Genomic DNA, 12936 nt, shown 5'->3' with positions numbered 1-12936 from the left:
TTCATCAAGTACAACACATTTATTGCATCGTGCACTGTTGTCGGAATACTTTCAGTTCTGCTTGGCTTGAGAGAAACTTGAAATGCAATTGCTAATCATGAATTTTGAATTGTACGTAGCAAATGTTTCATACAATGTTTGTCTTGAATGTAATGTCAGTGTATTTATTGTGACGCGACTGTACATCCAAACGCGGTCTAACCGGTTGAGACTGGTAGTTGGGGAACTCAGCTAAGCAGCGCTCCGTCGCTCAGTGTGCTCCGAGCATCCGGAGAGTGAGGACGAGCCTGTCCGCGAGGGTTGTTTTTTGACCTTGTGCAAGTTATAATGCAGCGCTCGTTGGAACAAAGATTTGTGATCAAGTTTTGCGTGAAACTTGGCAAGACCGCTATAGAAACTGTTACTATGATCAAGAGTGCTTATAAAGAACATGCTCTGTCAGATCGGCAAATGTTTCAGTGGCGCAAGGCCTTTTTGGAAGACCAGGAAGAGGTCGACAAGCAGGACCGCACCGGACGACCATCCAGGACCACCACGGCTGACTATGTGACACGAATGAGTGAACTGTTGAACACAGCCCGACGATTAAGTGTTCGTTTAATGGCCGAAATGTTAAATATTTTGAAAATTCAAGTTTATGAAATCGTTACAAACTATATCGGCATGCGAAAGGTGTTCGCAAAAATGGTTCTAAAAGCGCTCAGTGAACACCAAAAGTCACGCCGCGTTGAAACGTGCCAAGAAAACTTCGACATGTGCAAACGTGATCGAAAATTTTTGAACAACCTTACTACAGATGACGAGACTTGGGTATTGAATATGGCCCGGGCAATCTTCGGAGTGGCACACGCCCTCGTCCCTCGCCCGAAGAAAGGCAAAATGAGCAAATCAAATATCAAGATCATACTCATCGTGTTTCTTGACATCCAAGGACTGGTACATCACGACTTTACAGAACCTGGAATCACTGTGAACTCCAAATTTTATACGAAAGTCCTCAAAAGATTGAAACGCAGGGTTCAACGCATTCGTCCGGACATCGCAGACAACAGGAAGTTGCACCTCGATATTTCGCCGGCCCACAGTGCCTTCATCGTAACCGGCTACCTGGTCAAAACAGGAGTACCAACGATTTCCCAGCCCCCATATGGCCCGGACTTGGCTCCCTCGACATTTTTCTGTTTCCACATCTCAGAACACCCCGCAGAGGCAAGCATTTTGGGACAGTGGACGAGATCAAAGCAGCTTGCACTTCAGCATTAAAGGACATTCCGAAGGAGGACTACCGCAACGAATTCGAGAGCTGAAAGTCCCGCTAGAGTCGATCTTCGACGCAAAAGGAGACTATTTTGAAGATTTTTAAACTCTTGTAACGTTAAATTCAATAAATGAGATATAATCATTTTTAATAGACTTGCCGACATTACTTTCAGGACAGACCTTGTATATTAGCATTTTGTGTCTTCATTTTCTTTCGAAGTCAACATTCCAGACAATTATAATCTCAGTTTATGTATATAGTTCTTACAGTGAGAATGATCTTGAATCAGACAATGATCTTCGATGTATTTCTACAATACTTGTTTAGGTTCAGCTATGCTTGTTTTAAAATTGTAGTTTACTTTCGTGGACTTCATTACGGGTCAATCCAAATGAAATCGACCAATTTCCATGTCAAAGGTTACTGACAAAATTTATTTATTTTTGAATTTTTTAACTAAGATTGTACCAGATTTAGGGAGTTGAAAACGGGTATTCATTTTATTTTTTTAGCCGCCCAGGTTTGTTTGTGGCGGCCATTTTGTATAGGTGACTGAGCGTATTTTACACTTTTCAGAGGATTCCGTTGAAGGCTGTAACTTTTTAGATTTTAAAGATAATGAGTTCAAACCAAAACCATATAAAAGATAATGGAATGGACAACATTATGTGTCCTGTACACATTGAGATGCACTTGAGAACGTCAAGAAAAGATGCTGTGAACATTGAGGTTTGAAACCTAGAAATGGCCTTTTTTAGAATGAACATTTTGAAACAAAATAAATAAGACTCACCTTCAATTCTTTATTTGCATAGAGACTAGATAGTAAACAACGTCCCAAACCAGTTTCTGATCTAAGAATCTTATATCTGATTTTTTGGAAATTTTTGAACTTTACGAATTTTCAAAAATCGTGCATTTTCACCATCAAATATCTCAGGGACAACAGAAGTGAAAAATCCTAAATTTGCACAAAATAGATGATAGTTGTGCAGTAACAAGGCAGTAAAATTGCATTACTGAGACTTGAGTAGTTTCTGAGTTATAAGTTGTTGCAGTGATGTGAAATTCACGATTTTAAAAACTGAACAGATGTGCAGGTTTTGTGTTGGTATACTATCTCATGCATACAATTTATCTGTGGTTCATCAGAAGAAGTGCAGTCAAACAGCAAGAAATTCGAGGTTTTCTACTTGTAAAATAATTATTAATACCAGATCATATCATAGTTTTGTATCCCTGACGAAAACGCAAATAAGATGTTATGAATACTCACAATCAGATAAATTTACTGATTGCAGTACTTCAGTATTTTCAGAACATGGCATGTTGTCATTTGCATCTAATGATACCGTAGCCTGTATTTATGACAGAAATGGTGGTTTGGGGAATTGAAGACATCAGTCAAGAAAATAACGAGCTTTTTGATCACTTTTTTCCATACCCATGGCTCAAGAACATCTTTTAAACTATGTATGAATGACAAAGTGTGGGTGCCAATCACTACGGTTCGCCGGAAACTCACACTCACAGAGTTCACAACTCCTACAGATCGTACTTTCAATTTCAGTGCCAAACTCTGTACACAAATTAGTCAACTATTTACCTCACTGATGTCTTAACAGCAGCGCTATAGGCAGAAAATAAATAACAGACAATCTCGTTTTTTTTTTTTTTTTTTTTTTTTGTACAAAATATGATTCATAAATTATGCACGCTTTACCCATTTAACATTACTTTCTTGTTATTTTGACTTTTGCTACAAAGTTTATACTCACTCCAATGATGTTTCATTATATTAAGCCCTAGCGAAGGAAACCCTTTTAACCCAGAAACTGCTCAAGTCTCAGTGATGCAATTTTATCCATTTATTACTGCACAACTTTCGTCTGTTTCGTGCAAATTTAGAATTTTTCACTTCTGTCCTTCCTGAGCTATTTGATGGTGGAAATTCACGATTTTCGAGAATTTGCAATGTTTAAATATTTCAAAAAAAAAAAAAATCAAGTGTACAGTTCTCAGATCTGAAACTTGTTTGGGACGTTTCCTGTGATCTAGTCTCTATGTAGACAAAGAATTCGAGGTGAGTCTCAGTTATTTCGTTTTAGAATGTACATTCCAAAATTGCAATTTCTAGGTTTCCAACCTCAATGTTCAGAGCTTCTTTCCTCGACGTTATGAAGAACGTCTCAGTGTGCAGGGAATATAGAATATTGTCCATTCCATTATCTTTCATATGGTTTTAGTTTGAACTTATTATCCTTAAAACCTAACAAGTTACAGCATTTAACGGAATGCACTAAGAAGTTCAAAATATGCTCAGGCGCCTATACAAAATGGTCGCTACGACAAAACCTGGGCGGCTAAAGAACAAATGAATATCCATTTTCAAGTCCCTAAATGTGGTACAAACTTAGGTTTAAAAAAATAATAAGAAAAAACTATATTTTGTCAGTAGCCATCATTGGTCGATTTCATTTGAATTGCCACTTACCAGAACAAGACGAATTTGTTGTTCACAAACTGAAAACATGTAAATAGAAATGTCAGTAGATTAAACTGTAAACACAATTTCTTTAATAAATTTACCCACACAAACCATATATCTATATATATGTCAATTTATCTACCTATATATCTATCAATCTACATCTACAAATGCACATACACACACACATACACACACACACACACACACACACACACACATATATATATATATATATATATATATATATATATATATATATATATATATATATATATATACAATCAGCATATCAATGTTTTTGCTTTTTTTGAACGAAGTGAAAGTGTGAAATGAAGTAGAAAATGCTGAAATATTACTCTCACATATATTTATAGTATTTTTTACCATGAATATCAATAGCCACCAATTCACTAAAAGAAAAAAATGAAATGAAATCTTTGAGTTTTATGTCCCACAGTTGTGCCGGTTAGGCTAAAGGAAAGAGTGATGATGAGTAATGAATGAAATGGTGGAATGAAGAAAATGGGAGGAAACGGAAGAACCCCGTGGAAACCCACGCACATGGTGTTTGTCCAACACAAGGTTCACGTGTCGGGGGCTGGGATCGAACCAAGGAGGTGAAGGCTCTACCACTGAGCCACCGCGACCCTTTCACCAAAATAAATAAGCATTAGGGTGTTTATTTGAGCATAATACCGTACAGTATTAGAGATAAAACGGTATTTAAATGCATACTTATTCTCTATTGGCAATAGCGAGTAATTTACGTTTGTTACACTTGAAGTTTTATTTGGGCACGAAATACTGATACACAAACCATGATAATTTACGTCCTGAGTTGTGTTATGTGATACTTTTTCTCCCTAAATTTCAATGATATTTGATTCAGTCTTGGGAAGTAACGTAACGGAAGTAACGCGTTACTTTTGAAGTAACGTTTCCTAATAACACGTTACATTTTTTTCAAAGTAACTCTAACGGTAACGCGTTACAAATTTTTAAGTAACGTAACTAGTTTGCGTGACTTTTTAGCGTTACTTTTCAGATAGGTAACCACAATATTTGTATTTTTTTTTTTTTTTGGAAACAAATGTTTCTTTCATGTAAGAGAATTTCTCAAAATGGAACAATGGAGCATAAACTACGTATGTCAATAACCGGCAGTCACCGATACATAGAAAAACGAAAAACAAAAAAGAAACATATAAAATCATTGTGCCACTTGCTGTTTTTAGAAGATGAGGACAGCCTCAGGGAAATCACGTGTACTGATTGCAAGCACCTGGGAGATTTTGTAATAAATGTTGACAGCCCCAAATCAATACATTCAGTGAGTGAACTACGCGTGCATTGATACCGGTAGTTTATTTTACTATTATTGGTGTTTTTTTTTATTTTTTAAGAACAAAAGTTTTTTACCATTCAAACATTTGAGAGAACATTTGTAAGGTGAGGATGATAATGGACAGAATTTAAAAGCAAAGTGTCTGAAGTGCCCCGGCGGGAAGTGTTTATAATCAACTAGGGTGCCATAATTAACGGTAATGGGGTTAATATGAATAAACTGTTCTGATGAGCATGCCTACTTTATTACTAGAAAATTGTTAATGGTATGTAATATTGGAGATTTTTTTTTTCAGATCAGTTTACGTATCCTAGAGTCCCGTTGATTATAGAGTTTGGAACAACTAGCGTTAAAAAGCATGTACCGTACTTTGAAGATTTTGTACTATTTTAGGTGTGTACAGGGGACACTGGCTGCAACTAGTCAATGATACTATTCTCATTATAACAATGAGTACCTAGATTATGACATCCACTACTAAACTTAAGTTTCTGCAAGTAAGTTTTGGCGGGAAAAATGAAAGAATTACCTGCCAAAGTAGCCCCAGGGTGGGGCTACTTTGACACCTTATGCATTTGCTGCGTAAGGTCAAAGTTACCAGACGTATGGGGTTACTTTAACACGGAATTAATGTAAATCCAGTGTAAAAACAACTAGCGTTAAAAAGCATGTACCGTACTTTGAAGATTTTGTACTATTTTAGGTGTGTACAGGGGACACTGGCTGCAACTAGTCAATGATACTATTCTCATTATAACAATGAGTACCTAGATTATGACATCCACTACTAAACTTAAGTTTCTGCAAGTAAGTTTTGGCGGGAAAAATGAAAGAATTACCTGCCAAAGTAGCCCCAGGGTGGGGCTACTTTGACACCTTATGTATTTGCTGCGTAAGGTCAAAGTTACCAGACGTATGGGGTTACTTTAACACGGAATTAATGTAAATCCAGTGTAAAAAAATGTTTTGGTCATGCGTAATATATGCTGTATGCTTTTTAACCAGGGAATCTTGATTGCTTTACATCATTATACACCATTATACACATTTTTCTTAAAGCTTTACTTTCAACCTACCTTTACACGTAACAATGGAATGGAAACCTTAATCTTCAACATTACAATCGTAACTAGCATACTGTGGATTTTTGGATCCAATATTGCAAAACCAATACACCCATTTTTCGCACCTGACACACTGAATCCACTCTTTTCTGCCAGTGTCGTTTTGAAAGTCCCTCATACAGATGGTACAGGTGTTTTCGTCATAAACTTTTATTCTCTCCGCCTTCTTTCCCTGGCGGGGTTTCTTTTGGAGGTGCCATAGTTGTCAGGTTTCCAGTTTTTCTATAAAGGGTTCCTCGACTACCACCTCTTCCGTCACCAAGGACTCTCCGATGTCTCCCTCTTCCACCCTCATATGTGGTCCCAGTTTTCGGTTCTTCCCGTGGAAGCAACCGTTTTCCAGGAGAAACCAAGATCTTTTTTCCCTCGCTTCCCTCTGCTCGTCCTCGCTCCGGTGCTTGGCCCCGCTCTTGAATCGTGTATAAACTTCAGGAGGCTTGCATGTATATCATTCTCGACCTGTGTGCTATCAGGGTCTTTGGGTAACTTTGAGAGGGGAGCTTCAACGTTTAAGGGAACCAGATCTGTAGCGCAGAATCCAGCCTTCAGGTTCTCGCCTACGGTGGGAGCCAGGAAATCCATGAGTCGGGACAGTAGACCACGTAACTGCTCCTTGAAAATCTATCCGCTTCGTCGGGTTCCCTTCCGCCATGAGCTCAGTACGGCTCTCCACGTCTTTAGTTTCCCATACACACTCACGTCCAGCAGCTGTAGCAGATGCGTCGAGATGCAACGATACTCACAGAAAAGAAAAATCAATTATGTCAAAGTAGCCCCGCTCTATGTCAAAGTAGCCCTCAGTGTCAAAGTAGCTCTCAGTAGCTCCGTTTTATGGTATCGATTTTAGAGTTACTAGTAAGTTTTGGTTCACCCCCAGTTCATAGGTTATCATTTTATTTGGTGTAGTGTAATGCTTCTCTATATTCTGTATTTATCATTTTACATAACATTGTTATTATTATATAATTAGTTTAACACAATACTAATAAGCGGACATTTTTTCTAACGCATAGGGGTGGGCACGAGTCGAGCCAAACCTCGACTCGACTCGAATTCAATTCGGGTTTCCAGTCGAGTCAAAAGTAATTTTCTCGAGTCGAGTTCCACGCCGATTCACTGTTATTGACGTCTAGTTTCAAGTTGAATCGAGTTTCATAAATGGCTCGCTCGTTCAGCTCGTTTTAACTCGTTTCGAAATCATGGCCTGATTATACTGGAAAGCGAAAGCCATGAGAAATGTAAGCAGTAATATGAATACTTTTAGTGTTGCTCACGAGAGGAACACTGCTCGCATCTCGTCTCGTCTCGATAACGAGACCACAAGAGACTTTTATAACGAGCTCAGTTCGGCTCGGATCAATTAAGCCGATGGCTCGAATCGGTTCGCTTGGGGTGAACCATCGGCTCGAGCCGGGTTGGTTGGTATTAGCTATCTGCTCGGTTCGCTCAACTGAGAGAGAGCTCTAGCCAGCTCGGTTGGGTGAAGTGTTGGCTTGGCTCACTTCTCGGTTCAGCTCGATAGTGAATGGGCTGTGAGCCGAGCTGCTCGAGTCATTGATAATTCTAAACCTGGGCCGAGCAGTTTTGAACGTATGTGGTCAGTGTTCTATAACTTTTAACAATGTTTGGCTCGAGCCCGAATATTTCGTGTATACACACAGTTTTGTTATAATAAATAAATAAATAATAGTAAGTTGTAGCAGTATCATTGATAGTAATCATATTGTCTATGCAGGATACTTGAAGAGAGTACTTGAAACTACACACTGGATTTGGTTCGACTCGACTCGAAATTCAACCGAATTCGAGTCGAGTTGGAGGAAATTTTTTGAGCCGAGGTCTCTAGTCGAGCTTAAAGATGTCTGTTTCGAGTCGAGTCAAGTTTCAAACAAAACTTGCTCGAACTCGCTCGTCCCATTCTTACGAGTAACGCAGTATCCCATTTTAGTATAGCTGTCAAGTAAGAATTTGTTCTTGCATCTACATAAAGAGATTCAGTACGTGCAATAATAATAATAATAATAATAATAATAATAATAATAATAATAATAATAATAATAATAATAATGTTAATTTATGTACCATGAACAGCCTAATGGCAAACATATAGCACTTTATCAGACAAGATAAACACATATTACATACAATGTAAGCTACATACTAAAACAATAAAACATAATGATAAAATAAGGTAAAATAATATCGAATTAATAATCCCTTGTCAAATTAACACCAACTATTTTTTTAGCCTCAAAATAGTCGTCATAAATACTCAAAATAATATTTGTCAAGCTCTAAAATTCATGCCTTTATACTGATAAAAATAAATTAAACTAAATTAAAAGAATTGGTCAATCTTCTTAAAATTACAGATTTCGGATTCAAAGGAACTAATCTTGATATATTTCTTGTATTATACATTGGTACCCTTATACCTATATTATGCAAGCAATATTCACTATGATAGCTATTGTCTAGTAGTTTCTTAATAAAATCTCTTTCAATAAGTTTTCTCCTGTCGCTCAATGCCTCCAATCCCCAAAATTACCAGTATTCATAACTACGTGAGTAGTAATTTCTATTCATTTTATGGCAGAGTATCCTAATAAAACATTTTTGTACTGACTCAATTTTGTTTGCCAATGCTATACCTATACTATTCCAAATAACTACACCAAACTCTAATTTTTATCTTGCAAGCATCTTGTATAAATATACATATGAACTGATATTTCTAAACTCAGGAACTTGTTTGAAAATAAACCCTATTTTTCTTCTAGTCCCTTGGATTGTATCTTTTATATAATAGGTAAATTTCATGTTTCTATCAAACACTATACCCAAATCTTTAATCTGTTCGGCTTTATGCAATGTTGCTCCATTAATTACATATTTGCTCACGTAGTATTGGGTTTTGTTAGTATATGATATGTATTTAGTTTTCTCACAATTTATTTTCAATAAGTTACCTTTATACCATGTACTAACAGTATTTAAATCTTCCTGTAGTAAGTAATTATCATACTCACTATTTACTATTCTAAATAATTTTAAATCATCGGCATACAACAAAATATTTGAGTATTTAATTTTCTCAGGCAAATCATTATCAAATATGGAAAAAAAAGAAGGGGTCCCAGAGGAGATCCCTGATATATGCCATTCTTTATATTACCGCAACTAGAGGTTATTTGACCAATTTTTTACTTTAAAAGTTCTGTTTGCTAGATAGCTTACAAACCAGCGAATGTACAATGAAGATAGACCTATGTTTCTTAATTTATCAATACGAAGTTAATGCTATGGAATCAAAAGCTTTTTACATATCTATACATATAGTGTCTACTTGTAATCTATTCCTAAGTCCTAGATGTGTAAAATCAGTAAAATGTACAAGATTTGTTACAATCGATTTCCCTTTACAATCGATAAAATCCATGCTGAAATTCACTTAATTTGCTTTTTTACATTAAAATATAAATGTTTGTGTATTATAATTTCAAAAATTTTGCAAAATGCATTGACAAGTGTTATTGGCCTATAATATTTTATTATTCTATAAATACGATCACCTGTTTTGTGTACTGGTACAATGTATACTTGTTCCCACATTGAAGGAAACTCACCATTTCTCAGGGATGCATTAAATATATTTGTTAAAACAGTTGACAATTCGGTACTACAGGCTTTAATTATATAATAGGGGATATTGTTAGGACCAGGAGCTGTGCTCGCCTTAATAACTTTAATTGTATGAGTTACATCAAACTCAGTGATATTCGGTATATCTATGACGTCATGGTTGCTAATGAGCGAAGGAGAATTCATAACCTGGCTATCTGGGTAATGTCCTAATTCTAAATTAAAGTTTTCACTAAAAACATCTTTAAATAATTCCACAACATCGTTTAATTCTGTGAATGATTTGTCATTATGTTTCATTTCAGTTGGTATTTGCTTAATATCAGAATTTTAAATATTTTCCAGAAAAACATATTGTTATTGACAACACTATTTTTTCAGACTCATACGATTTTCTCGCCTCTAAGTATTTATTTTTGACAATTTTCCGTAAATCGGAGTATCTTTGATTTCATATATTACTATTTGTTTATTTTGCTTTAACATGATTTCAGCTCCTTGTTCATCCAGGGGTCTTTGTATTTAGGCCTATTGTTTTCGGTTTGTTGTTAGTTGATAGTAGTTCATTCAACTTAATATTTTCGTGTTTAACATATATCAATTCTGCCTTCAGTGCATCATATTTTACACTGAAATCATTTAACCATAATTAACACCAGAGCAATTTTGTCCATTATTGCTTGAGAAAGAACCTTATTTGTCTAAGTCTTCATTTTCACTTAACTCAGCATTAGAATTCACAGTTTGGTCTCCTTTCCGAGATCTAATATGTTTCGTCACTGTGGGAGTAATGCCTGTGTTGTCATCACGGTGCCTTATGCAATTTTGGCACTTATACGTTGATATACCATTCACCAAATACATTTCATATTCAGTGCGTCCAAATTTTAAACAATTCTTTACGTGAAATCTATTTTACATAAGCAGCATTCTAATATTAGCTGCTTACCAAAAGTGGCTTGATACACAACCTACACGTGTCCTCAGTCGGCGCCTTCTTGGTTGTAATAAATAATAATAATAATAATAATAATAATAACGATCTTGGTAGTAATAGTACCGAAAATTGAAGTGATAGATTTTTCTTCACATATTCAAAGTTTCGGACCTAAAAGTAAAGCGTTACTTTCGAAGCAGGGTAGCAGTTACTTTTGGGGGGACAAGTAACGCGTTACATTTTAAGGGAAAGTAAAGTAACTTGTTACGCGTTACATTTTTAAAAGTAACATACCCAACACTGATTTGATTGTCCCAATATCAAACGGTACTTAATATTAAGTGCTAGAATATGCTGATTAAAGATTATATGTCAACATTTTTTCCCTGCTTGGTTTCAGTAGCAGATTTTTAGTACAACATTTTTGCGCTAAAATTTTGTAGATTATTAAAAGTAGCGGAAAATATGATAAACTTTGACTTAGGCTAGTATACAAACACACAAACACACACACATATATATACCGGTATATAAATTTATGTGAAGGGGGCGCGGTGGCTCAGTTGTAGAGCGTTCACCTTTGGTGCTTGGAGTCCCTGGTTCGATCCCAGCTCGCACCTTGTGGTTTTTGTAGTGGACAAACACCGTGCTCATGGGTTGTCTCGGGGTTCTCCCGTTTCCTCCCACTGTCCTCATTTCTCATAATCACTGTCTCTTTCAGCCTATCCGACATAACTTTGGGACGTAAAACTCAAATATTTCATTTCATTTTTGAACTTGTGTGATAAGTACTTCAAATTTGTACTTACAAACTCGATTTAAAAATGGTTAAATTGTGATTAATGATATCAAATAATGTCTAAGTATTTGAATGCACTTTATAAGGCAGACAAAGATGTGCATCGAGAGGGAAAAAAAGACAAAGCAGTTCATGAGGCTAACTTTCGAAAGCCTTTCTTCTGCATTCGTGGCTTCTAATGAGTCATCAGTTTACTACACTTAATTTGACGGCAGATGGAGGGATATTAAGAGCCATGACATGTGCCGACAGAGTTGTTATCATGTTAACAAGTCTCGCTTCGGCGTTGAAGATTAAAATTAAACCCGTGTATCTTCATAGATGGAGCGAATAAAAGCGTACACGTAACGGTTGGGAAAGTGAAACAAGCAGGATCACCATAAATATTAAATTTTACTCAACAGTCTAGCTACTATTTGTCCAAAAATTTGGGACAAAAATAATTTAAATGAAGCTGATTTAAACGTATCGATTAGTTATTATACTGTTTTAACCTAATAAGCATGCACAATCACAACTATCACTTTGTGTATTGAAAATTAATAATTTAATTGTATATAATCAGAGCATCTGTCACTTCTTTATTACGTTTGATGTTACATTTATTTTCTTCTTTGTATTTCCTAAATGCAGCACGTTATTTTTTCTAGTACGACTGCATATTCTTAATTTGTATATTTTAACTTAAAACTCTTGGAGCTTTCAAATTTTCTTTTATATAAAGGCAAGCAAGAAAGTTTGAACACAACCTTCGAATAACAATATGCCACCTAAGACGTACCTGGAAGACCAAAAATAGTACCCATCAGCATTGGCGACCTTCTGCCAATGTTCTGGAAAACGATGGATTTCATCGCGGTAGAATTTTGTGGGCCGTGAAGCTAATAAGATATACAGTGCATTTTGCACCTCTACTAAGGATTTAAACTGGGGTCATCTGTGGTGATTGTCCAAGGAATGGAATAGGTGATAATCTGACGGTGCAATGTCCGGGAAGTATAGCGGATGCAATCGTGTTTCCAATCCAAGATGTAAAATGGTGTCCCGGGTCATCCTAACCACTTGAGGCTTAGCGTTGTCCTGTAACAGGAGGACCCCTTTGCGATTCAGAAGCGCTGGCTCCAAAGTTTTCAGTTTTTCATTCAACACAGCTCAACTGCTGACACTACACAGTTGCACTGGTGCTCTGACCATCTCGTAGCAGTTTTCGATGCATGATTCCGCGAGCAGTCCACCAAACACACAGGAGGAACTTCTGGTGCAGTACTGGCTTCGGCCGATTTGGAACTGGTTCATGGAATGTTAACCAAAGATGACGGCGCCTTGGTTCTTCGTAC

General features: G+C 36.5%; 1 protein-coding gene across 1 annotated transcript; it reads left to right on the top strand.

The window, feature by feature from the left end:
- Positions 1-327: 327 nt before the first annotated feature.
- Positions 328-1263, top strand: LOC145687216 (protein GVQW3-like). The gene has a single exon (XM_081760686.1). The coding sequence runs from the start codon at positions 328-330 to the stop codon at positions 1261-1263; it is 936 nt and encodes a 311-aa protein (XP_081616812.1).
- The last annotated feature ends 11673 nt before the right edge of the window (positions 1264-12936 follow it).

This window comes from Thermobia domestica, chromosome 6 (assembly GCF_964235325.1).
Source record: "Thermobia domestica chromosome 6, izTheDome1.hap1.1, whole genome shotgun sequence".
In the NCBI taxonomy this organism is placed as follows: domain Eukaryota; kingdom Metazoa; phylum Arthropoda; class Insecta; order Zygentoma; family Lepismatidae; genus Thermobia; species Thermobia domestica.
Note: the sequence above shows the minus strand (reverse complement) of the source record. Positions and strands in the feature narration are given on the sequence as shown.

Bases quoted from the DNA above. Each gene is read 5' to 3' on its own strand.
- LOC145687216 (XM_081760686.1), top strand. From the start codon at position 328: ATGCAGCGCTCGTTGGAACAAAGATTTGTGATCAAGTTTTGCGTGAAA.